The following is a 24,771-nucleotide window of genomic DNA, read 5'->3' as shown; positions in this document are numbered from 1 at the left end:
CCCCCCTCCCCTCTCTCCTCCCTCCTGTGCTCCTCTAGCCGAAATGCCGTAGATCTCCGTGCAGTGGCAGCAGCAATAGCTACAGAAACTTAAAATCAGAACGGTGCTTGGGAGCCTTCGTGTACTCCCAGGCCCCGAGGCAGCCCCCGCTCCTTCTCCCACACAAGCTTATTCAATGCAGATATCCTGGGGGTCCTCCAGGACACGTTTTGGAGCCACTTCCCTGGGTTCTTCAGCTTTGTGCCTCTCAATTAAATTTCACATGCATAGACTCCTCCCCCCCCCTAACATTTTGATAATGAAATTCAACAGTCGTGTCCCCACCATATCCCTTCCCAGAACATCATACTTTTAAATATTAAACTTTGTTTATATATTACCAATATATTTCAGAATTCATGTCACAGTGTCTGATGACTGTGTCATCTGTAATTTTTGGAGAAAGACTGCAAAAAAAAAAAAAATCCCAAGAAGTACCTAAATTTATCAGTTTAAAAGGGATTTATACTACCCTGGTTGAAGGTAATCTCTGAAATAGCTGGCTGGGCTGAACTGGAATGTTTCCCCTTACTACTCGCCATAGGTAAGACATTCAAATTATGTTGTCACTTCAGTAACACAAATCCCCTCCATTATCAGGCACTTCATGAAGTAACACAAAACCCAGCAAAAAGTCACTCAGAATCTACCATAGTAAACCTGTCATACCAAAAAAAAGAGCACTAACTCCCAGAACTCAAACAGCAACAACCCTGTATGAAAACGCAACACTGCCAATCTACCACTTGGCCCTAAATCCTCAGTACACGTTCTGGTGGGAAAATAAAGCAAGCTGGTCTACTACAGATCCCTACACATAACCTATAAGCTGGCAGAATACTTCACCACAATCACTCATAACAGAATAGCCTCACCAATTACAGAAATACAGAATTACACCAATCAGAAATATAAATATGCAGACAAAAAATGAATTTTTAATTGTTATGCTGTCTACTCCCGCTTCACCCTCACACACACATATACATCTTTCCTGTTCCCTGCAGACAGGAGGAGAAGGGGAACAAAAGGGAGGGCTGGATTAGGGAGCAGAGTGCTCTTCTTTGCTTTGCACTGTGCTCTTTCTTCTTCAGGCTCACCCTCGCTCTCTCATTTTGTTCCTTGCATGCTGCCTTGGAGGAGAAAGCCTGGAGCAGGAAGCGGCAGGCTTTTACTCTGCTGCCTGAAATTTGGGCCAGTGTTCCCCCTGAGCTGAGCGTGTGAGTGGTCACTCATACATCTTTGGCACAACGCTCATAGGGGCAGATTTTATAAAACTACGCGCGCACGTACTTTTGTTCGTGCACCAGGCGCAAACAAAAGTATGCAGGATTTTAATAGATACGCACGTAGCTGCGCTAATCTGTTAAAATCCGGGATCAGCGCGCGCAAGGCTGAGCAAAATCGGCATCCTGCACGCACCGAGCCACGCAGCCGGCCTCCGTTCCCTCCGAGGCCGCGCCGAAATCGGAATGGCCTCAGAGGGAACTTTCCTTCCGCCTCCCCCCACCTTCCCCCTCCCTTCCCCTACCTAACCCACCCCCCTAGCCCTATCTAAACCCACCCCCCTACCTTTATTCCAGAAGTTACGCCTGCTCGGCCACGCCCCCCGGGAACACCCCTGACACCCCCCCCCCCCTCCCCAGGAAACCCCTGAGATTTATGTGCGTCCCGGGGCTTGCGCGCGCCGCCGAGCCTATGCAAGGTAGGCTCGGGGGGGGGGGGGTTGGGGGTAGGTTTTCAGGGGTTAAGCGCGTAACCCTTTGAAAATCTACCCCCCTCGTGTTTAAAACTCCACCGTGTGTGTGTGTGTGTGTCCTTATGATCCTCAGTGCCTGGATTAGGAAACAGCTGAGCGAGCGAAGCCTGCACCTCCCGCTCATCAGTAGCAGCTAGGGAGGAGGAAAGCTCCTGGCCATGACATCTGGAGACAGCCCTAATTAGTGGATCCCTCAGATCTATATTCGCCTTCCACTGGCAGGATAACAGGAAATGACTGCGGGTGCCGCTGATCCTCACTTCAGGGATGGACTCCTTCTGCCTGTCCAGGCAGACGATGTGGTTTGCTGGCATGTGTGGCTCCTTTCCTTCCAGAAGTAGCAGCAGTGCTGCAAGATGTTGCCTGATAGTGCCTTGGGCATGCAGCAGTGGGGTGAGGTGAGGTTCAGCAGGCCAGATGAATGAACTTGGCGAGCTAGAAATAGTCTGTAGGCCATATGTTTGACACCCCTGATTTATACAGTATTAGACAACAGCGTAAAGTACATATGTTAGCAGCATGCCTACTACAGACGTACATTTTATAAATTGAAATATGCGTGTGTAGCTTTGAGCAATGTCTCTGGAACACTCCCTTGAATGCCTCTTCCGTTTGGCCAAAAGTCTCTACGTTATGAAACTACGAGCATCCGTTAAGGCAGATAAAATTTCCACGAAGCAGAATATAATTGATTTAGGTGGGTTAACTTTATTTTACCTGCTTAAAAGATGCCTAAGACTTTGAAAATGTATTCCTTTACATGTTAGCTACTTTGCAGTTTTTATCATTGGTTTCCAAGGCACTTGAAGCATACTTGGATAAAGGCACTTAACTGCAGAATGTAATATGGTATCAAGAGAAAAAGTTCAGTTTCAGTTGAGTGGGAGTATGGACACACAAGCAATTCAATGATGCATAATTTTAGGATAAAGTTTACTGACACCTTTGCAGAACACACTAGGGGGAGCCTATGCATTAAAACTCATACTAGCTCATGGAATTTGATCCCAGACTATTTACATGAGTTTACATCCTCAAAGTTGTATAAAAAGGCACTCAAACATTTCTTTTCGAAAAAGCATTCAGAGCCGTAAAAGGATCTCCTTATAGAATGAGCATCAAGCAGGAGGCACTCCATAGATTATTTGAACATTTCCAGAACAATGATTGTTATTAGTTTTTTAGCTTTTATTGTTTATTATTATGAATGTTTTAACTGTAAACTGCTTTGTGCGATATTGTAGAGTACGGACTATAACTCTTTTAAAACTAAAAAAGGTTTAACGTGTGTTAGTAAAAATTTAACATGCATGCTAAAATGCCACTTCATGAGTAACACACTAAATTTTAGCATGAATGTAAAAACAAAAAAAGTGGTCCCTATAGTATGTGAACATAATTAGTGTGCATGCTAACCCATAAAACTATAGCTTCTGTGCTAGTACTGCCTGTGTGCTAAATAGCATGTACATGCTACACTGAGCATGTGCAGTCCTCTTTTCCTCATGGCTCAGCCCCCATGCTGCAGATATGCGTGAAGTAAGCCTGGTACATTGGACGCGTCAGTGCTGAGAACAGAAGCCAGAGAGCATTTGGATCCCAGGAGAGGAGGTAAAAAGACTTCAGGAGAGGAAAGTCCAGACCAAAAGCAGGAGCCTTCCGAGTCTGGCAAGGAAGAACAGGACTGGCATCAGAAGGTGTCTTGGCCAGCCCCGGCATATGCATCTCATTGATACAAGAGAGAGAAATATGCTGTTCTTGAGTCATCAGGACGCCAGCACTTGACCATGCCCCCTCTACAAGTACCCTGTACTGTCGGAGCAGTAGTGACATGCTGACAGCTGTTCATGCTGATCCCTCAGAACGCCTACAGGTGTCTTTGAGCAAACTAACTACAGCAATGCCCATTGCCATACGCCACTGTGTGCTCCATCCACCAGAGGTGCTCTTCCCTCTCCCCTTCCACAGTACCCACTCCCATCACACAGGAGCAGCAGTCTCAAGAGAGCCATGTACTGGAGGTGGAAAAGCTGGCAGAGAGAGGCTGCCTTGGGAGCATTCCTTTTAGTTTCCACTTGATGCCTTTGGTGAGGATTTTACGACTCAGCTGCTGCAGCCTTGTCTCCACATCTGTCTTGCAGACTGTTCATATGCTTTTGAGATCATGCAGTGCAATGGTTCAGCACAATCATAGTATTTAATTGGAACTTGTAGTGTGGGCTTCTGTTTGCAATAGTAGTAATGTTGTGCCTTGTGCACGGTGCAATGTACAACACTGTTTGAACATAGCTGTCATTGGTGAACCTTTGGTTTGAAAATCGTTTTGCTGGCTAATTAAATATGGCTTTTTTTTTAAGTGCTCAAATGTGAATTGGTGTCTCTGATCTTTGGCTTTCTTTTCTATCTTCCCTCTCCTCCATCTATCCCTCATTTCTTCTCCTGTCCTCTATGCCACTCCTACAATATCTCTTGCTCCAACAGCTCCATCTCCTCTGTCAGTAATCCCCAATGAATCCTGTTAGCTGAGACTTGAAATAGTGTGCATGCTATTTATTTATTTAAAGCTTTTTTATACCAGTATTAGTAGTTACATCATACCGGTTTACATCAGAACTGAAGGTGGAAAATACATCAAACAGGTACCGGGGATGGGACTACAGAGAACAAGAGAGAAGTAGCCGGTTACTGGCAAACAAGAGCAACAGACTGTATAAAATAGCAAGTAAACTTGCTATTTTGCTGTTTTGCTGTATAAACTTGCTATTTTGCTGTATAAAATAGCAAGTAAACCATCACTGTCTCTCATTCTCCCACCCCTCCTTAATCCCTACCCCCCCCTCTTTTCCCTCTCCCCTTCCCCCCCACCCAACCTCACCCTTTCCTTCTCCCACTGGACATACCATGCTAATAACTGCCTAGGATAAATCTATGTTTACGTATCTTATAGTTTTTGTTGATTATATATTTATCTCTCTCTAATTGTTTCTTAGTTTAAATTCTGTACTGTCTTCCATTGCCCAGGTTTTACGCTCCCTGTTTAATGTAACTTTACTTTCTACCTTGATGTTAATTGGTTTCCCCTCAGTTACATTGTAAACCGGTACGATAAGACCTAGTCTTGAGCATCGGTATAGTAAAAGAAATTAAATAAATAAATAAATAAATAAATAAATAAATAAACAATGTGACATAACTTTATACATAGGTTCAGATCACGTACAGATAACGCTAAAAAGTTAACACCAGGGCCAAGGCATCTTTTAGGCCTTAGTGAATGTGTGCTAAGTAGCTTATGGAGGAAAGCATATTATGTTCTTTAGCAAGCACCCACTAAAACTAATTTGCATGTGCTTATATGCTCATTTTGACACATATATGCTAACATCATTTCATATTGCATAGCATGCTATATTAGTGCATAGGCCTCCATGTGCTGTTTTGACAACTGGTAAATACTTGTTCAGAAAGCTAATAGCTTGGCTTTTGCTTTCCAACATGCATATGAATATTAACATTGAGATAATGACCTTTTTAGAAGGAAGATTTGATTTTGGAGGCAATAGACATTCTAAATACAGCATCATAGTTTTGATGGTGATCGAAGTATGTGTTTTCTGAAATCGAGAATGCTACTTTGATACAGAAATGCAGAATTCAAGGCCAGCCTGAAATGCTCTGACATTGGGAAGCTACGTAGAAAACGTGCATTAGTACTATAACTTTATGTGTGGCAAGTATCAAAGGCATGTGTAGTATTTGTAAAGGAGATGCTTAAATCCCAATACTGTATATGATACAGGACACAGAATATTTTGCTTACTGAATAGCAAAAATAGGACAATTGGCATTTTTGTTTCTATTCCCACTGTGACATCTGAATCAACAAAGCACTTGGTTTTGATTCATTTTTCTCACTGTGTGTGATCATAGGAGACCCATGGAAGAAAGACAACTGGAATCAATATTTTTCTTGCAGCTGGTGATGTGATGAAGCATAATTATTCTCAGATGATAAACAGGTTTCTTTTCTGCTGCTTGTGTTTTTGCCAGCTGGAGGATAGGAGTGGCGTTATGTGTCGAAAACCTAAATATAGCAAACAAGAGTTGTCAAGTGCCAACTTTTAATATATTCCATAATTGCTGCTAGTCTCCATGACCTAGTTGTATTTAAGACTTTTCTATCAATCTGGTTTCCCCAGTCAACATGCTTAAATATATCAGCTGGCTTGCATCAGTGGACTTAAAAACACATTTACTTTTTATGTAATGCTTTTATCAAAACTGGTATATGCCTTTATATTTTATGTGATGTGAGTACTAGACATTCCTATTAAAGAAAAGTAATTTATGAATAAGAGATTGAACTGGAAATTTTGAGCAGGGAGAAAGAAAGAATATAACCTGGGAGAGAGACTGAAATGAGAAGCACGGAGAAATAAGGATGAGAATAACGTGGAGAACAAGCAAGATGGGAAGGACGGGGATCTGCCAGGCACTGCTTTTCTAAGTGCGGATTCATGCATTTGGGATGCAGAAATCCAGTGTAACGGGGGGGGGGGGGGGGGGGGGGGAGGGGTGTGTGTGAGTGTGTGAAAGGCTGATGAATACGGACCAGGAAAGGAACTTTGGCATGATAGTGTCTGATGAGGTAATGAAGCAGTGGCACAAGGCAGTGACTAGAGTCAGAGGGATGCTGTGCTGCATATAGTGAGAGGCACAACTAGGAGGAAAAAAAGAGGAGATAATGCCCCCTTACAGGACACTGCTAAGGTCTCACCTGGAGTACTGTGTCCAGTTCTGGGGGCCATAATATCTTTAAGAGGATAGAGTGAGGATAGAAGTGGTCCAGAGTGACGCAACCAAAATGGTTCAGGGTCTGCATCAAAAGACATATAAGACTTGAGGATCTAAATATGTATACCCTGGAGGATCCCTGTGTGCATGGTGAGGGGTATACCACGATACAGATTGTTAAATACCTGAAAGATCTATTGTGGACCTCCTAGATTAAAATTCTTCTAAAATCAGAAGGGGAAGGCGGCTTGTTTTTGTTTCAGTAGTCCAAGACAAGTCCACAGCACCCAATGTGGGGCATCATTCCAGCTATGACTATAAAGTTGCATAACCACAGCTGAGCAGGTAAGTGGTTCTTAGCTATATACTGCACCTGTGTGTCATATTTGGTGGCTCACAGGAGGGTCTCACTCACCCCCCAACATGGCTGGACCCATCCCAGTCAGCACACAGCCTCCTGCTTCAACGCCGTCCAGCATGGCCCAAGATGCTGGTAACCGCCGCCTCTCCTTAGGTGCGCAGGCACACATATTGAATGCATTATATGGGTACCGCAGCGGGAAATGCTGAGCAGCGCCCTCCGATGACATCAGGCTGACTAGTCTATTTAAGCAAGGGCCTCACAGCATTACCTTACCTCAGCAATGGGTCTCCTGTCTTAGTAGTGCATGTTCCCTTTGCTTTCCTGGTTCCTGTGTTCTGTGTTCCTGATTCTTCGTCCAGCCTTGCCTCATCCAGCCTTGTCTCGTCAACCCTTCCTTATCTAGCCTTGCCTTGTATTACTTGTCTCATCCAGCATCTGCTGTGTGTTCTCATACACCCTTGGCCTGACTTCCAGATTTGACCTCTTGCCTGGACCTGACCACGATTGTCTGCTGCCTACCCCGACCTTGGCCTGTCCATTATTCTGCTGCCTACCCTGACTTTGGCATGCAATTCAACTCTTACTCTAGCTACCGCTCTAGAGACATGCCTAAGACTTGCTGGCTGCCAAAACCCAAGAGCTCAATCTATGGAGGAGAAGGCTATTATAGGTGAAGCTATAGTCCTACCACAAGGTGCATTCTCCAGCCGCCAGTATAGGCCTCATAGCTTCACCTATGAAGCTGCATCAACTGCACCGCAGCACAAAGGGCTCACACCCACGCCACCCTTCACATATTGCTGAGGCCATGAGCTTTGCAGACTTGCTTCAGACCTCTGCCATTGCCAGGCTAGCACATTGGCATCAGCAGCAGCTGAATACTATGGCCACGTACCTCCAAGGAATAGCTGCCCGGACCACTCCGGCTTCGGCTCCAGCACCTGTAAAACAGCCTACTACTCCCATTTTTCACTTGCCTCCAGCACCAAGGTACAATGGAGATGCAGTGAAATGTAGAGGCCTCCTAAATCAATGTCAGATGCAGTTTGATTTACAGGCACCTTTGTTCCTCACTGATGGAGTTAAGGTGACATATTCTATCCTTACTAGGCCCTGGAATGGGCCTCACCTCTCTGGGAAAGAGATTACCCTCTCCTGGGAGACTTGAACCACTTCATGCAAGAATTCTGGCAGATCTTCAATGAACTGCTTCCAAGGCACCCAAACTCCTGCAGATCAAACAAGGTTCTCGGTCTGAGGGATGAGTATGCAATGCATTTCCACACCGTGGTCTTTAAACTTCAGGGGGGCAATGTCAGTCTGACTGCAATCTTCAGGCAAGGGATCTCATAGTGCATAAAGGATGAGCTGGCTTCCAGGGATCTCTGGAGATATTGGAGGGCCTAATCAGTCTAGCCATTTGGCTAGACTTATAGTTCCAAGAACGGGCCTGGGAAAGGGGCTCAGCCTACTATTCATCTGTCTCACCCAGAATTTCCAGCAGCCAGTGATTCCCATTTACCTCCTGAGCCAGGACCGGCACCAATAGAGGCCATGCAAGTTGACTGTTTTAAACAGTCTGCGGAGGAGAAGCAAAGGCACCGCAATCTCAATTTGTGCTTGTATTGTGCCACATTTGGGCACTTTGCAAGTCAGTGCCCAAATAAGCTGGGAAACTCAAGGACCTAGGCCTGGTAGAAGAGGCCATCCTATGTCATCCTTCCACCTCCTCATAACTCCTTGTACCACTATGTCTATTTCTTGGGGACATTCTTGTGGACACTCTTGCCTTCTTGGATACCAGTGGTGGTGGTAGCTTCATCCATGAGGCTTTGGTCTATCACTACCAGATACCGACAGTCCCTTTGGATACTCCACTCTCAATTTTATCTGTATACGGAGAACATTTGCCTAGACATGTTATGAAAGCCGCCATACCCCTCACTATGCACATAGGGATCCAGCAGGGCAGATAAATCAGTCTTTATATGTTCATGTTACATGAGCCCCACATCAAGTGGGCCACATTACAGATTGCCAAATGGAGCTCTATCTGTCATGAGCGATGCCTTGCCAAAGTTTCACCTGTGATTCCCTTGGCTCAAGCAGTTACCTTAGAGCTTTCTACAGCCACAATACACAGAGTTTGCAGATGTGTTCAGCAAACAGCAGGCAGAGATCCTGCTGGCCCATTGCTCTTATGACTTGGTCCCCGGCATTGTTTCACCTAGAGGCAGGGTATACCCGCTCTCTGCCCCTGAAATAGAGGCTACGACCAACTATATTAAAGAGAATTTGGACAGAGGATTCATTCACTCCTCCTCATCACCTGATGGCATGGGATTCCTTTTTGTAGGGAAGAAGGATGGGTCACTACATCCATGAATTGACTATCATAGTCTTGATTCCATTGCCAAGAAGAACCGCTATCCTCTTCCCTTGATCTCTGAGCTCTTTGATCGCCTTCGGAGCATGCAGATATTTACCAAGCTGGACCTTTGGGTGGGGGGGAGATACAACCTGATCAGGATCCGAGAAGGCGATGAATGGAAGACCGCCTTCAGTACTCAAGACGAACACCATGAATGCCTAGTGATGCCCTTCGGGTTCTGTGACACCCCGCAGTCTTTCAATTTATGATCAACAAGATCTTCCGGGACCTTATCTACTCCCATGTAATAGTTTACCTGGATAATATCTCAGTCTTCTCCAAGTTTTTGCCGGAACATCAATGTCATGAAACAGGTCCTTCAGAAACTCCATGAGCACCACCTCTACATCAAGTTAGAGAAGTGTATCTTCGAACAGGAAGAGCTTCCCTTCTTGGGATATGCTATCTCCCGGCAAGGCCTACATATGGGCTCAGACAAATTAAAGGCCATACTGGAGTGGCCCCAGCACTGCAGTGCTTCCTGGGGTTCGCAAATTAGTATAGGCAGTTTATTCTTGATTAATCCTCCTTGGTGGCTCTGCTCACAACCTAACCAAGAAGGGTGCAGACACTAAAAACTGAACCATGGACACTATCTAAGCTTTTGAACATCTCAAAGAGGAGTTCACCCTTGATCCATGTCCAAGACCTGTCCTGTCCAAGACCTGTCTAAGCCATTCTTTCAAGAGGTAGATGTGTCAACACTCCAGGTAGGCACTGACCTCTTGTAGCATAACCAAAGTGTGACTGCTCCTGTTTCTTGAAAAAATTCTCTCCGGCAGAGAATAACTATACTATTGGTGATCATGAGCTGCTAGTGGTCAAGCTAACCTTAGAAGAATGGTACCCAGTAGTCATCTATACAGATCACAAAAACCTTGAACATGTAACACATGCACAGAGGCTGAACTCCCAGCAAGTCCAGTGGTCATTGTTTTTTAATTGGTTTGACTTCGAGTTGCGGTACCACTCAGAGGAGAAGAACTGAAAAGTCAATGCCCTTTCATGCTCCTTTGATACTGAGGGCTCTCAGGAGTCTCCATAGCATATCATCAACTCTGCAAAGATTGTAATCGCTGCCACATTCACAGTCCCTCTTGGGAAGACCTTGGTTCTCCAGCATCTATGTCAAAAGGTTCTTCAGTGGGCTCATGGCTTCCACATAGCAGGTCACCCACATCACCTGAATCTTGGAATTAATCTTCCGATATTAATAGTGGTCCCAGATGAAGACTGACGTAAAGCATTACAAGGAGTCCTGTCCCACGAGTGCCCTGAATAGAAATGTGCGAGCTCAACCTAGGGGGTTGTTACAGCTGCTGCCAGCCCCCAAGGAAACCTGGACCCACTTGGCCATTGACTTCATCACTGACCTTCCCCTCTCTGGCGGCAACACCACCATATGGGTGGTAGTGGATAGATTTTCTAAGATGGCGCATTTCATGCCCCTTCCGACACTCCTATCAGCGTCAGAACTGGCTAAACTCTTTGTGCATTATATCTTCCATCTGCACGGACTCCCTCTTCACATTCTCTCAGACCAGGGCATACAGTTCACTGCCTGCTTCTGGAAAGGCTAGAGCAGGAAATTTGGAACTACATTGGATTTCATTTCATCCTACCACCCCCAGAGTAATGAATGAACCAAGTGAGTAAATCAGAGTCTCAAGGCATTTCTACAAGCCTGTGTAAACCAACGGCAGGATAACTGGGTCTCCCTTATCCCATGGTCTGAATCCTGGCATAACAACCACGTAAACAGTTCTACTGGCTCATTACCCTTTTATATAGTGTTTGGATGTCATCCCTGTACACCAAGACTTGTTCTTATTTCAGTAAATTGTCCAGCACTTAATCTAATGGAACATGAACTCCAGGAATTTTGTCAGAAGACACACTGCCTCCTAGGGCAAGCAGCAGAGTGCCTTAAAAAACAAGCAGATAAGAACATAAGAAAATGCCATACTGGGTCAGACCAAGGGTCCATCAAGCCCAGCATCCTGTTTCCAACAGTGGCCAATCCAGGCCATAAGAACCTGGCAAGTACCCAAAAACTAAGTCTATTCCATGTTACCATTGCTAATGGCAGTGGCTATTCTCTAAGTGAACTTAATAGCAGGTAATGGACTTCTCCTCCAAGAACTTATCCAATCCTTTTTTAAACACAGCTATACTAACTGCACTAACCACATCCTCTGGCAACAAATTCCAGAGTTTAATTGTGCGTTGAGTAAAAAAGAACTTTCTCTGATTAGTTTTAAATGTGCCCCATGCTAACTTCATGGAGTGCCCCCTAGTCTTTCTACTATCCGAAAGAGTAAATAACCGATTCACATCTACCCGTTCTAGACCTCTCATGATTTTAAACACCTCTATCATATCCCCCCTCCGTCGTCTCTTCTCCAAGCTGAAAAGTCCTAACCTCTTTAGTCTTTCCTCATAGGGGAGTTGTTCCATTCCCCTTATCATTTTGGTAGCCCTTCTCTGTACCTTCTCTATCGCAATTATATCTTTTTTGAGATGCGGCGACCAGAATTGTACACAGTATTCAAGGTGCGGTCTCACCATGGAGCGATACAGAGGCATTATGACATTTTCCGTTTTATTCATCGCACATCGCACAACCCCTCAACTTCACCCTGGAAGTCTGGTTTGGCTCAGCACTAAAAACCTGCAGTTGAAAATGCCTTCATTGAAATTTGCTCTGTGATTCGTGGGCCCATTCTCCATTGGACAACAACTCCATCCAGTGGCCTACAAACTCGAATTACCTCCATCTCTGCACATCCATGATGTCTTCCATGTTCCGCTGTTAAAACCTGCAGTTCTCTCTTAGCTGGGCCAACTGATTCTGCAGATCACCAAAGCCTCCAAAGAAGAGGACACACAATTCAAAGATTTTGGAGATCTCTGCAGCACTCCACAAACCAGGCCTTTATGGTAGAGAGGCCTGACGGAAGCCACTCCTCAGTAAAAGGCACATGACAGCCCACTTGGAGTTTGCTAAAGGCACTTAAAGGACTCAGAGCATGAGAAGCAAGATTCTCTGGTGTGATATAACTAAGATTGAACTCTTTGGCCTGAATGCCAAGCGTCATGTCTAACAAATACCATCCCTATGGCAAAGCATGGTGGTGGCAATATCATACTGTGGGGATGTATTTCAGCTGCAGAAACTGGGAGGCTAGTCAGGATCGAGGGAAACATAAACGGAGCAAAGTACAGAGAGATCCTTGATGAAAACCTGCTCCAGAGCACTCTGGAACTCAGACGGGGGTGACAATTCACCTTCCAACAGGACAGTGACCCTAGGCACACAGCCAAGACAACGCAGGAGTGGCTTTGGGACAAATCTAGGAATATGCTTGAGTGGCCCAGCCAGAGCACGGACTTGAACCCAATTGAAGATCTCTGGAGAGACCAGAAAATGGCAGTGCATCAACGCTCCCCATCCAACCTGACAGAGCATGAGAGGATCTGCAGAGGTGAATGGGAGAAAATCCCCCAAATCCAGGTGTGCCAAGATTGTAGTGTTATACACAGGAAGACTTAAGACTGTAATCACTGCAAAAGATGCCACAACAAAGTTCTGTGTAAAGGGTCTGAATACTTATGTAAATGTGATATTTCAGGTTTTATCAAATTAGTTTGCACAAATTTCCACAAGCCTGATTTTGCTTTGACATTATGGGGTATTGTATACAGACTGAGGAGGGAAAAATGCACATTATCCATTTTAGAATAAGGCTGTAACATAGCAAAATGTGGAAAAAGTGAAGGGGTCTGAATACTTTCTGAATGCACTATATATAAACTATGGGTAGTCAAGGAAAATGCTGTAAGAAAATCCTAAACTATGCACAAGCCTATAAAGAAAACATAGTAGCCATGCAGTATTTAATCCAATGACATTCCAGATAAACAAAAAGAAGATAATAGAAAATAAAATTGAAGGTTTTATCAACAGAATGGATTCAGGCAGACCTTGTGGACTTTAAATCTCTCTGTGTCTGCAATAGCATTTAGAAGGGTAAAGAAAAGCAACATTTTTTATATGTGTAGACATCTCCATACTGCCTCTTCCCTTTCATTTCTCCTATCGTTAAACCACATAGGCCGGCCTGACTGGCTCAAACGTTAAAATAAACATTGGATCTCCCTTGTCTGCTAAAACTAGGGCACATACAGTATTTCTTAATCCAGTGTCCAATATGAAATAGTTAAACCGTCAGGACTGAGTTTGGATGAGTATCACCATTATAATTTTGTGATTGCAATTGAATGTGTGACATCATTATTACTTATACTGTGACTGCGTTTACCAGTTTAGCTGGACAAAAGAACTGTTAAGCTTATTATGTTTTGAAAAACTTTGGAGTTTCCATCATTTTTCAAGTTTTGGGACTTTATATAAAAAAAAGTAAAAATAGAAAATTGATAAAAATGATATAAACAAAATAAAGGACCCGATACCACAAGAAGAGTCTGGTACATTCTATTGACTCTATGAGTAAGGATCCTACAAAATTTGTATATTTTCTTTTGAAGTTTGACGGCTTGAATATGATTGTATGAATGAGATACCATTTTTAACCATACATTGTGATTAAGATTTTCTATCTATGTCATTTCTGTTCAGATGAGTACTTATCTTTCCCTTGTATCATTCTTAACAATAATAATAATACTGGGCCTTTATTTTTTATTTCCACCATGGACTGTAATGAGCAGCGTGTCACACTTGTGAATATCGTCCATCAGGTGTGTCATGATGGGAAAAAAGGTTGAGAACCACTGATCCGGTGCATCCTTTTGTTTTGTCTGCAAGGTTATTTCCATTCTGGAAAAAAGTTTTGAACATAATGGAAAAAAATTACTGCTACTAAAACTTAGACAGGAGCCTTCCTCTTATTCAGATCCACGACTTGGGCTTCTACTTTATCTGAAGGCTATATATATAATTTGTTGGGATAGCATTCTTACTGGCAAAATTTTGTATATTAAAACACTGGAATTCAAGTCTTCTCCCCCAGCTGCAATGTTGTGGTTCCAACAAATGGCAGATTGGATGCAATTGGAGTGAATAGAGGAAAGATTTGTGCGCAAACATGTTCCTAAAGACTAAATTAAAGCTTGGGAAGCTCTGTATAAGTTTACTAGCGAAGCCTGTAGGAGAGAGAGTGCATATTGTAGGCTATTCTCCTAACTGGTATTGTTAAATAGTACGACATTTAGATTGAAATACTAGTTCCTTCCGGCAGCAGGATGATTGTGATTATTGTATGAATGTTGGATCTATGACAGATTTGAATCAGTCGTCTTTAGGGGTCATTTTCAAAATGGATCGCACGTGAAAAGGGACTTTTCGCATGCGATTCCTAAATCGGGGCGGGTTCTGGGCGGCGTCCGCACTGGAAGGGGAGGAGTTGGGACGGCACCAGGGCAGATGCTGCAAAGAAGTCGCTGACGGCGAAAAGCTAAGGGCCCTTTTCGCCGCCAGTTTCGCAGCCAATAGCACCACCTTTTTCGATGGCGCTATTGGGTGCGAAAGCCGGCAGCGATTGCACTGCGGAGGTGCGATCACTGCCGGCTTTCGCAGGCCCGCACCCTGCTTCGCCACCCCGCCCCCCGTTATCGCCGGATTTTCTAAGGTCTGCGACCTTAGAGAATCCAGGTCTTTGTTAGCTGGTCTCCCTTATTGAAAAAGACTGGTGTGATGCCTTGAAGCACAGTCTTGTGCTTTATTTTTAATATTAAGCCTTATGGAAAATGATTTGTACTGTGCTTTGTTGGCTGTATCACATTCTGGATAAATAAAGTTTTAAAAAAAATGTTAAAACATCAAAGCCAATAGAAAAAAGCAACAGCCTCCTTTTTTTTCTAGGTTAGAAGAAGGTGCATTTAGGGACTGATTTGCTAAGGCTTTTCTCCCTTTCTGTGTCTAAGGGAAAAATGCTTAGTAAATCAGACCCTTTGGGTGTAGGTCCGCTGATAAGATGCCTTACTGAGTGGCTTTTATCAGCATAGGTTCTAACTCTTTAAATCCCCTCTCCTTATTTTTACACCTTGTAATAGTTCATGCACTGTAGACTTAACAGTAACAGGTGGACATCCATGTACATTTGCTGAAGAATAATTTGTCCTTGGCTTTGCTGATAAGTGACTTGATATGTGTTTTTTTTTTCTTTTTCCCTCCTGCAGGCCGTGCTGGGTCCCCTCATCGCCATTGCACTGAAGCTTTCTCAGATTCACGAGAGGACGGGACGCAAGGGACCCACTGTCATCACCTGAACCCAGAGGCACCACTGACCCTGAGCCAAAAGCAAGAGTGAGAAGGAGAAAGCCGTTCCTTTGACTTTGCCAGTGTCTTTTGTGTTAGTGGTTTACTCCTTTGGTCTCTATGATCTTTTTTACGCTTCTGAAGCCAAAGTATATATTCGGTTACTTTAACATCTGAAATCAACTGTATATTATTATCATGTTTGATAGAGCTGCAATGTATTTTATTGACTATAAATAAAAAGGAAAAAAAATCTCCCCTAGAAACAAAACCAACAAAAATTCTTGGTATGAGAAACAACATTACAAATAAGGCAGGATGAGCTGTAAGTCTAGTCTTGCCGTCATGAGCTGCAGTTAAGAAAGGGGTATAAGTTCTGTATAGCTATTGCAACTGTTTGTACAACACGGGCCTGCTCACACTTCCAGGCTGCACCATATTTCTGCTTTGTTGAGTTCAGCTGAAGTCACAAGCTTGTTTGTATGTGAATAGAGTGGCTGCGGCACGTGCGTTTCCTCTAACTTCCTACACTGATGCTTTCTCAGACTCCTATCTCCGTCCATACCTTCCCTAAACTTTGCTGTGGGGGGGGGGGGGCGTTAAATTTAGTTTGTTGATGTGTGAACACAGCTTGCCAGTTTTAAGGAGGGCGTGTGCGCCGTTTGGGTTTTGTTGGCTCAGTAATACGTTTCAGACTTCTGCCTACGTGTTAGTGCCCCAGGGTCATGGAGGCCTCCGCCGCAGGGAAGCCGAAAGGTTCGTTGGGGGCTGGAGGTTCCGAATTGTCCCCATGGCACCTGGGGCGCACACAGATATTGATGAGGAAGGCCCTACCACTCCTCCCCACGATCCTCTCCCTCCACCAGTTACGGAAATGATGGGCAATCCCGCCCGGTTAAGGCGTCTTCCAGAGGCAGGGAAAAGAAAGCATTCAATGGATTTGGGTACCTGTCAATAAAAAGCCCAAAAGAATAACTGAAATAAATGTATTTACCTCCTCCTAGCAGGTTGGGAGGACGGTATTTAGGTGCGAGTCAAATCAGGATGGCAGGTAATCTAACAGTTTTCTAATCAACAGTACTCAAACCAGTAAAGAACGTCTGTTCCTTTTCAGTAATAGGAGCGCCCCATTCATTTGTACAACGTGAACCCATGCTGTTACCATTATTACCAAGAGTTTAAATTTCCTCTTCGTTTTTAACAGGTTTCAACAACAAACTTCAGTATCAAACAGACGTCTAGGTTTAACTCGTAACGCCAGGTGCTTCTTACAGTTTCAAAAGATCACAGTTTTTCCCACACACCTGTGTGTGTGTGTTTTGCAGACTTTCCTGGAAGGAAAATTATATTGTTACACTTTAGGGTCCTTCGCCCCTGAGGCCGTGGGTTCGGTGACGGCGTGCAACAAAAGGAGGGTTCACGCAGGAAGGGTCCAACCCACTTTATTTTGTAGCTGCACTTTAACAAGAGTAGTGCGGCGGCAGGCAGAGTCTGTTTAACTCACAGTTTTAGGACTTTTGGTCCTCCCCAGACCAGAGGTGTCTCGGTCCTCTGTGCCACACTGCTGCAGCCCCGGGGATGCTGGCTCAGCTGAGACAAAGTAGCCGCTCCACAGCACACTGGCTGAGCTCTAACAGTGCTCAGCTTTGGGAACCGACAGGCACGGTCAGATGCCACTGGCCCCCATCTGAGTACAGCAGCCATGTCTGGTCCTGTTACTGGCTGGGCCTCCCAGTCTCTTCACCGAGGTGTTCCCCGAGCACGGGTTTGCCTATCTAGGTGCAGGGATCTCTTCACTGAAAAGTCCCCGCCTCTGTCCTACAGAGCTTCAGGCTCTCCTGATTCTAACTAACATTAACAGCTTCTGTTTCCAAATACACAACTAAACTAACAAAACAGCAACCTAATGAACACTCACAGATTAATGTCTTTCTCTCTTGGCTTCTTGGGTTTCTCTCTCTGTGCTCCTGGAATTCTCTGGTGTTCACACCCTGCCAGGGGGCCCTCCTCTTCTCCCATTGGCTGTCTCCCCTGTCCTGTATCTGCATGCACGCGGGCCCTCCTCTTCTCCCATTGGCTGTCTCCCCTGTCCTGTATCTGCATGCACGCGGGCCCTCCTCTTCTCCCCATTGGCTGTCTCCCCTGTCCTGTATCTGCATGCACGCGGGCCCTCCTCTTCTCCCATTGGCTGTCTCCCCTGTCCTGTATCTGCATGCACGCGGGCCCTCCTCTTCTCCCATTGGCTGTCTCCCCTGTCCTGTATCTGCATGTACGCACAGGCAGGGAGCTAAAGGGCCGACTATAGGAGCCATTTAACTCCCTGCCGGTGCGTGCATACATTCTCAGCGACACACGCACAAACCCACTCTCACATATACTCTCACTGACACACACACACATGCTGTCACTGACACATATGCTCTCTCACATATGCTGTCACTGCCATACACACACACACACACACACACACACTCAGATATGCACTCACTGACAAATACATGCTCGCACACATATGCCTTTGTACAATTGACCAAATGATGGCCTAGCTGTTCATCAACAGGGTAAAATCTTCCTTGATCTGGTTTGGGAGGGAGCAAACATAGCAAATGGCAGCTTCCCTCAGTCATTCATAGAGGTAGTCCACTCTCTCGGTGCTGCTCCACCCATACTTCTGTGCCATGTGTGCAAATGGTACCATAAAAGATTCTCAGTCTTCTTTGCCATCAGATGTAGCCACCTTGGGTCTCAGGCCCTCAAACTGATGGGTTTGGTGGGTGCTTCCCCACATCTAGTTTGCTGTACGCTTCACTGATGTGTCTTCTCTCTGCCCTGGCAGACTTGGTGTTCCAGGTGCTCCAGAGAAAACTGGATAGCTGACAGAGTAACTATTGGTGAGTGAATATCCCACAGCTGTATAGTATGGTGTGGGTGCAGGATAGGACACTGGATAACCTGGTCTAGAGAAATCCATGGGAGGGTAGGGCAGTCATGGGTAGTTGTGGGTGTGGGTCCCCTTTGGTAGGTGACCTTCCCATGGGGATTTCAGAGGCTAGGCCTTCCCTCCAGGTCCTTCCCACTCAGGGTTTGTAGTACCCGCAATCCCTCGGCCAGCCCTCTTTCGGTTGGTAGGGGATGGGGCCCTCAAATCTGGCGACCACCATAAGAGTTTCTGTCCTTGGGGCATCATACTCTGTTTAGTCTCTGGGTGATAACTGTCTGAGGGGCATCTGATAGTCATCCAGTCACTCTGTTCTGCTGACAACATGGGAGTTCCCTCCTGGGCCTTGCCGTGGCCTCGACTGTGCTGTTTTCCATCGGCTGTTTTTAATTACTAGCAAGTGTTTGGCCAGAAATCCCACTTCTCACACCAGTTGTTACACTTTTGGGTTCTTCTCCTTTTCCTGCCCCCTGAGGCCATGGGTTCGGTGGTGGCGTGTAACAAAGGAGGGTTCATGCAGGAATGGTCCAGAACACTTTATTTTGTATGTGCTTTTAAATCTTATGCCTGTCTTATTTTAGTCTTGTTAACTAACTTGCTTTTCTTTTCTTTTTAACCATTGTCTTACTTTACACCCCAAGTCTCTTGTCCTGTGTTTGTCTTATTGGATTGTAAGCTTTATTGAACAGGGACTATCTTTTTGTATGTTTGTACAGCGCTGCGTATGTCGTGTAGCACTATAGAAATGTTAAGTAGTAGTAGTAGTAGTAGTAATATGCACTTTAGCAACAGTAGTGCAACAGGCAAAGTCTGTTTACTCAGAGTTTTAGGTCTCCGTATTTCCCAGACAAGAGGTGACTTGGTTCTCTGTGCCGCACTGCTACAGCCCTGGGGTTGCTGGCTCAGCTGAGAAAAGTAGCTGCTCCACAGCACACTGGCTGAGCTCGAACAGTGCTCAGTTGTGGGAACTGGCAGGCACAGTCAGATGCCACTGGCCCTACCTGGGTACATCTACCACTTCCAGTCCTGTTACTGGCTGGGACTCCCAGTCTGTTCACCGGGGTGTTTCTCCCCCCTGGCACGGGTTTCCCTACCTAGGTGCAGGGATCTCTTCTCTAAAGTCTCCCAGTCTTCTTACAGAGCTTCAGGTTCTTCTGCCTCTAGCTAACATTAACAGCTTCTATTTCTAAATACACCCTAAACTAACAATACAGCAACAGTTAAATGTCATTCTCTCTTGGTTTTTTGGGTTTCTCTCTCTGTCCTCATGGAATTCTCTGGTGTCCACACCCTCCCAGCGAGCCATCCTCTTCTCCCATTGGCTGCCTCCCGTGTCCTGTATTTGCCCTTTAGCTCCCTGCTGGTGTGTGCATACGTTCTCAGCGACACACGCGCAAACCCACTCTCGCATATACTCTCACTGACACACACGCACATGCTGTCACTGACACATATGCTCTCTCACATATGCTGTCACTGCCACACACACACACACATGCTCAGATATGCACTCACTGACAAATACATGCTCGCACACATATGCCTTTGTACATATACATTCACATATATTCTGACATACATATGTGCTTTCACTGACACACACGTGTTCTCTCTCACAAACACACAAGTTCACATATGCTCTCACTGACACACACACTCACACACACAAATGCTGGTGACTTGGAAAGCTCACTTTTTCCTCATAGGTCTCCAGCAGCGTGTGCCCCTTGACAAAGTTTCTTAGCTGCGCATCTGCATTGCGCAGACAGGCCATGGCATGAGGCAAATCAGCAAAGGTGAATTATTTAGCAGGGCAGGAAGAGGGAGCTTGTGTTATTCGAACGTGCTTCCTGGGGTCCCCGCATGCAGCAGTAGATTGTGTATGCTAACAATGCCGGTCCCGGCCCTGGTAAACAGAGCACTGGGGCTGATCATCATCACATCCAAAAGCTACCAGGCTCATGGATCGGAGGTGGGTCCGTGTGATGTAAAGACCGCTTCCCAAATTCTGCAACTGGTGTTTTTTTTGTTTATTGGCAGTAAATGTTTTGAACAATGAGGAAACCTGACCCTTAGCTCGCCAAATCCATGGGTTTCATTTTTTAACTTCAGACGGCGTCTCTGGGGAGGACAGCAGGCCAGTCCAGGGGAACAGAGGGCCTATCTTCCATTAGCCGGCCTCACCGGGTTTGGAAGCTCTTGGCCCAGGATCCTCTTGTGCTGTTTGCTGGGGCAGCGTTTTGGCACCAGAGTATATTACTGTGTCTATCTCTCTCTGCATCAGGATGGGTTCAGCTGGCGGCTGAAGGCCTCCCTTTTTCTCTCTCTTTTGCTGTCTTCAGGCGCACCCCCTCTGCTGACTGGCCCCAGGCCTTGCTGACTGAGTTTTACAGTGTCCAGTTACCCTTGTATCCGGACACTGTAGAATCAGCTGCAAAACCGGGCTGTCTGGTGGAAAACCAGGCAGTTGGTCATCCTATGGCACTCGTTCCCAACCTTTTTTGTTTCAGGGCACACATGGCAAAGGAGACACTTCGTTGTCGCACACCATCCATTTCCCCATCATCACTTTCTCTTCTCTTTCCTCTCCCTCATCCCCTGGCATCATCTCTTTCTCCCTTCCCTCTTCCCCCAGCATCATAATCATACCTCTCCCCCTAGCATCATCATCTTCTTCCCTTCCCTATCCCCCACGCCCCTGGCATCAGCATCATCATCACCTTCCCTCTCCCACCATCTCTTCCCCCATCCCTTGTATTATCATCTTCCCTCTCCCCCACCCCCTGGCATCATCCTCTCTTCCCTCAACCTCATTCCCTGGCATCATTACAACCTTCCCTCTCCTTCCACCTTTCCTCCCCACCTCCATGAACAATCATCTTCCCTCTCCCTCCACCCTTCTCCCCAAACCCCTGACATCATCACCTTCTCTTCTCTCTCCCTCTATACCCTGTGGCACATTAATCTATGCCTTTCCCCACTCCACCCGCAATCCTTGAACAGCAAAAGTCTGGGAGCAGGCTTAACGAGTGCTGCCTCTTCCTCCTTTTGCCAGCTTCCCTCTGCAATCTGAACTGCACGAGGCCAGCAGGTCTCACCAGCCTACAGAACCCAGTGCAGTTTCTGTTGCAGGGGAAAGCAGGCGCAGCTGCCGATAAGCGCTGCACTCCTACGCCCCCTGCTGGCGGAAGGACATCCTGCAGGCCAGGAGGGAAACAGGAAATGAGCCTGCAGCCATGGCACGCCGGTTGGGAAAAGCTGCCCTATGGTTATCTTTCCCTGCTGTGCCCAAGCTCTAAGCACTTCTGCAGCTTTCCTGGGAAACCTTGTGTTCAGCACAGCCTCTTTTCTTCACAACTGCTGGGTGGGTGACCGACACTCCCAGGCTTCAGGGCCCCTTCTTCTGCCGTCTTGACTAATTCTTCCTCCTCCATTTCTTTCCTGGCTTCAGCACGAGGAGCCTCGTGCTTTTTATTCAGCAGCAGGACTGCTGCACAGGCCTCTTTTTTTTTTTTCTTCATATTTTTTTTTTCAGTGCTGCATGCTGCAATCTTTTCTACCTCCAGGGAGAGTTCACTTGCTTAACAGTCAGACTTCTCTTCCTCCCCCAGCTGACCTTCTCCCCAATGCTCCCCTCTATGCAGCAGGACTCCAGTTCCTGCCTGGGCTGCCATTGCTGTGAACTGAGCAGCTCTGCCAGGTCCAAACCTCCATGTGCTTTTTCTGCCTGCCTATTCAGCTACTGCTGTATTTTCTGTTTAACTCCTGACTCTGCCTGCTCCTGGGTCCTCAAGGAGTAAGTAGTGTAAATATTTATTTTACATATAGGAACATTTCACAGGAAGCTGGACCCATCTTAAAGAAAACTTTTCAGAGAGACCCTTCTCTCATCATTAGGTTGGCTCCATAGGTTGCTAACATTCAGGCAGATGCAATATTATCATGTAAAAAACGTGCTTCCAAACTGGACGCACGTTTTTTGAACGCGTGCACATCCACCGCTACTGGGCACTCGATGCAATAGACAAATGAGCTGCCGTGCTGAAAGGGATGCACAATGGATAATTTGTGTGTCCCTAGCACTCTGCATTGGGCAAACAAGAGATGTGGCTGTGTGCCCACAACAGCCTGGCCAGTGCGCCCTCCCCACACCGGGCAGGGCTGATCCTGATCGGTCCTTTTCACTGACACTTGTCAATGAAAGAACCAATCCCCTTTCAGGAAAGCCTTCTGAAAGGGGATTGGTCCTTTCATTGAGATGTGACAGTGAATGGATCAATCGGCAGTAAGTGAAGGTGTGAATAAATTAATATAAAGTGTCAGACACTTAATATTGATTTATTGACACCTTCACTTACTGCCGGTAGGGGTTCCAACTGGGCCAGACCTTGGGGATGCTGCTTTCTGTGGTTCCCCTTATGAGGAACCACAGAAAGCAGGATTTTTTTTGTGGTGAGCCCTTTAGCACGGCATGATTCTGCTTTCTGTGGTTCCTCCTATTTAAGTATCGCAACAACACTAATAGGAAGAATCACAGAAAGTAGGGGTTTTTTTCAGCGAGCCCTTGAGCACAGCATGCTTTATCACCAGATCCCGGGCAGGCATTAAATTTGCCACATTAAAATGGGCATCTTAGCCACATGGTAGTTTTTGGCATCTCAGGATAATAGCTAATAGCCTCATCTACATGGAATTTGCATGTGATGAGTGCTGTTAGCTATGCGCTTAATTGGACGTGCTAATGCCCGTATTGCATCGGGGATTATTTCAGCATGTCCAAATCGCATTATCCTGAACTCACTATATTGCATCGGCCTGATTTTGTGCCAAAATCCCTGCAGTCATCTTGTGATTAGCATCATCGGCGTTATTTGTGCTGCCATGGCTGATATTATGGAACCTCTTTGTTGTTGGAACAGTGTTCATATGTCACTTTCCCATGGTGAGGAAAGAGTGGAAAATGGTAACCAGGGAACCCAATATATTGGCACAGACATACAAATCCCACACCTCTAAATTGCTGACTCGAGTCTAGCTTAGGCCACTACTTACCAAAAGCCATTACCATCCTAAAACCTCTCTGTGGCCTGGATGAAATCTAAATTTTTTTATTTTTTTTGTGGCTAGGAATCAATATCGCATCAAACATTCTCAGCTGCAAATCTAAGCGAAGAGGTCAGGGATTAGATGGGCAAGGAAGCTGTATTATTTTCTCACTGCTTGAGGTGGTCTCTCCAGAACAGAGTTGAGACACGTTGGTAGGGCAGTGTGGAATGAATTTCCAGTGCGTCTGCCGGTGCCGTACCTGCCCTTTGGAGATTCTAAGTGTTGTCCATCTAACGCCATTAACAGCCAGAAAATTCACTGAAAAGAACCAAAAGAGGAAGGGATACCAAAGCTGAAAATGAATGGAATTAAGGACATACCAAATAATTGTAGGAATCCTCTTATTGATAAGCCAAACAAGAGAGGAAAAAGAATACTCAGGATAATTGTGGAAACGTAGAAATTCTCTATGTGTATTTAAAGGAAGAAAAAAATATGTGTGTGTTTGTGTGTGTATATACACAATATATGAATGATTTTTCCTACTCTGAAATAGTATTGCAGCTTGGCTACCCCTGGTTGTATTCTGTACTGAAGAGGAACACTTGTGCATGTGGCTTATTTCAGCCAGTGTGGGGGTTTTTTATTCCACTGTATACAGTGTGGTCACTTGTCAAATCATTTCTCCAAACAGCTTTGTACAGTAAAGCTGTTTTGCGGGTGGATTACAGTTTATTGCAACTGTGAAAGTATAAGTTCAGTTTAAGTAATGCCACAATAAAAGAAATCTGTGTTGTTTCTTTCTACACTCCTGTCAAAACTAACCTTATTACTTAGTATCTAATAAAGCGGAATTATGTATTTCTTTGTGTTTTTAATTTTATGCAGTTCAGACGTCATAGTAGCCGTTTATCCTAATAAAATTCTATTTTTGACAGATTAGAGGTACAGTTATATATTTTGGATTTTATTACTCATCTTTCCAAGCTCATGTTCAGGGTGACTTACCAATTCAGGTACCATAGGTAGGTACCTGCCCCAGAGGGGGCTTGCAATCTATGTTGGTTCCTGGGGCACAGGAGCATTAGTGGGATAAGCGTGGTTTGAATCCTGGCTTCCC

The 24,771-nt window shown here is 45.4% G+C and overlaps 1 protein-coding gene across 1 annotated transcript in view; it reads left to right on the top strand.

Annotated features, from left to right (window-relative positions):
- PGM5 (phosphoglucomutase 5) overlaps positions 1-24,512 on the top strand; it is a 284,610-nt gene extending 260,098 nt beyond the window's left edge. Inside the window, exon 11 of the mRNA XM_029613010.1 lies at positions 15,589-24,512. Coding sequence (XP_029468870.1) covers positions 15,589-15,678 — 90 coding nt within the window. The 3' untranslated portion in view covers positions 15,679-24,512. The remainder of the gene's footprint in view (positions 1-15,588) is intronic.
- The last annotated feature ends 259 nt before the right edge of the window (positions 24,513-24,771 follow it).

The sequence above is a fragment of the Rhinatrema bivittatum genome, chromosome 1 (genome assembly GCF_901001135.1).
Source record: "Rhinatrema bivittatum chromosome 1, aRhiBiv1.1, whole genome shotgun sequence".
Lineage (NCBI taxonomy): Eukaryota > Metazoa > Chordata > Amphibia > Gymnophiona > Rhinatrematidae > Rhinatrema > Rhinatrema bivittatum.
Note: the sequence above shows the minus strand (reverse complement) of the source record. Positions and strands in the feature narration are given on the sequence as shown.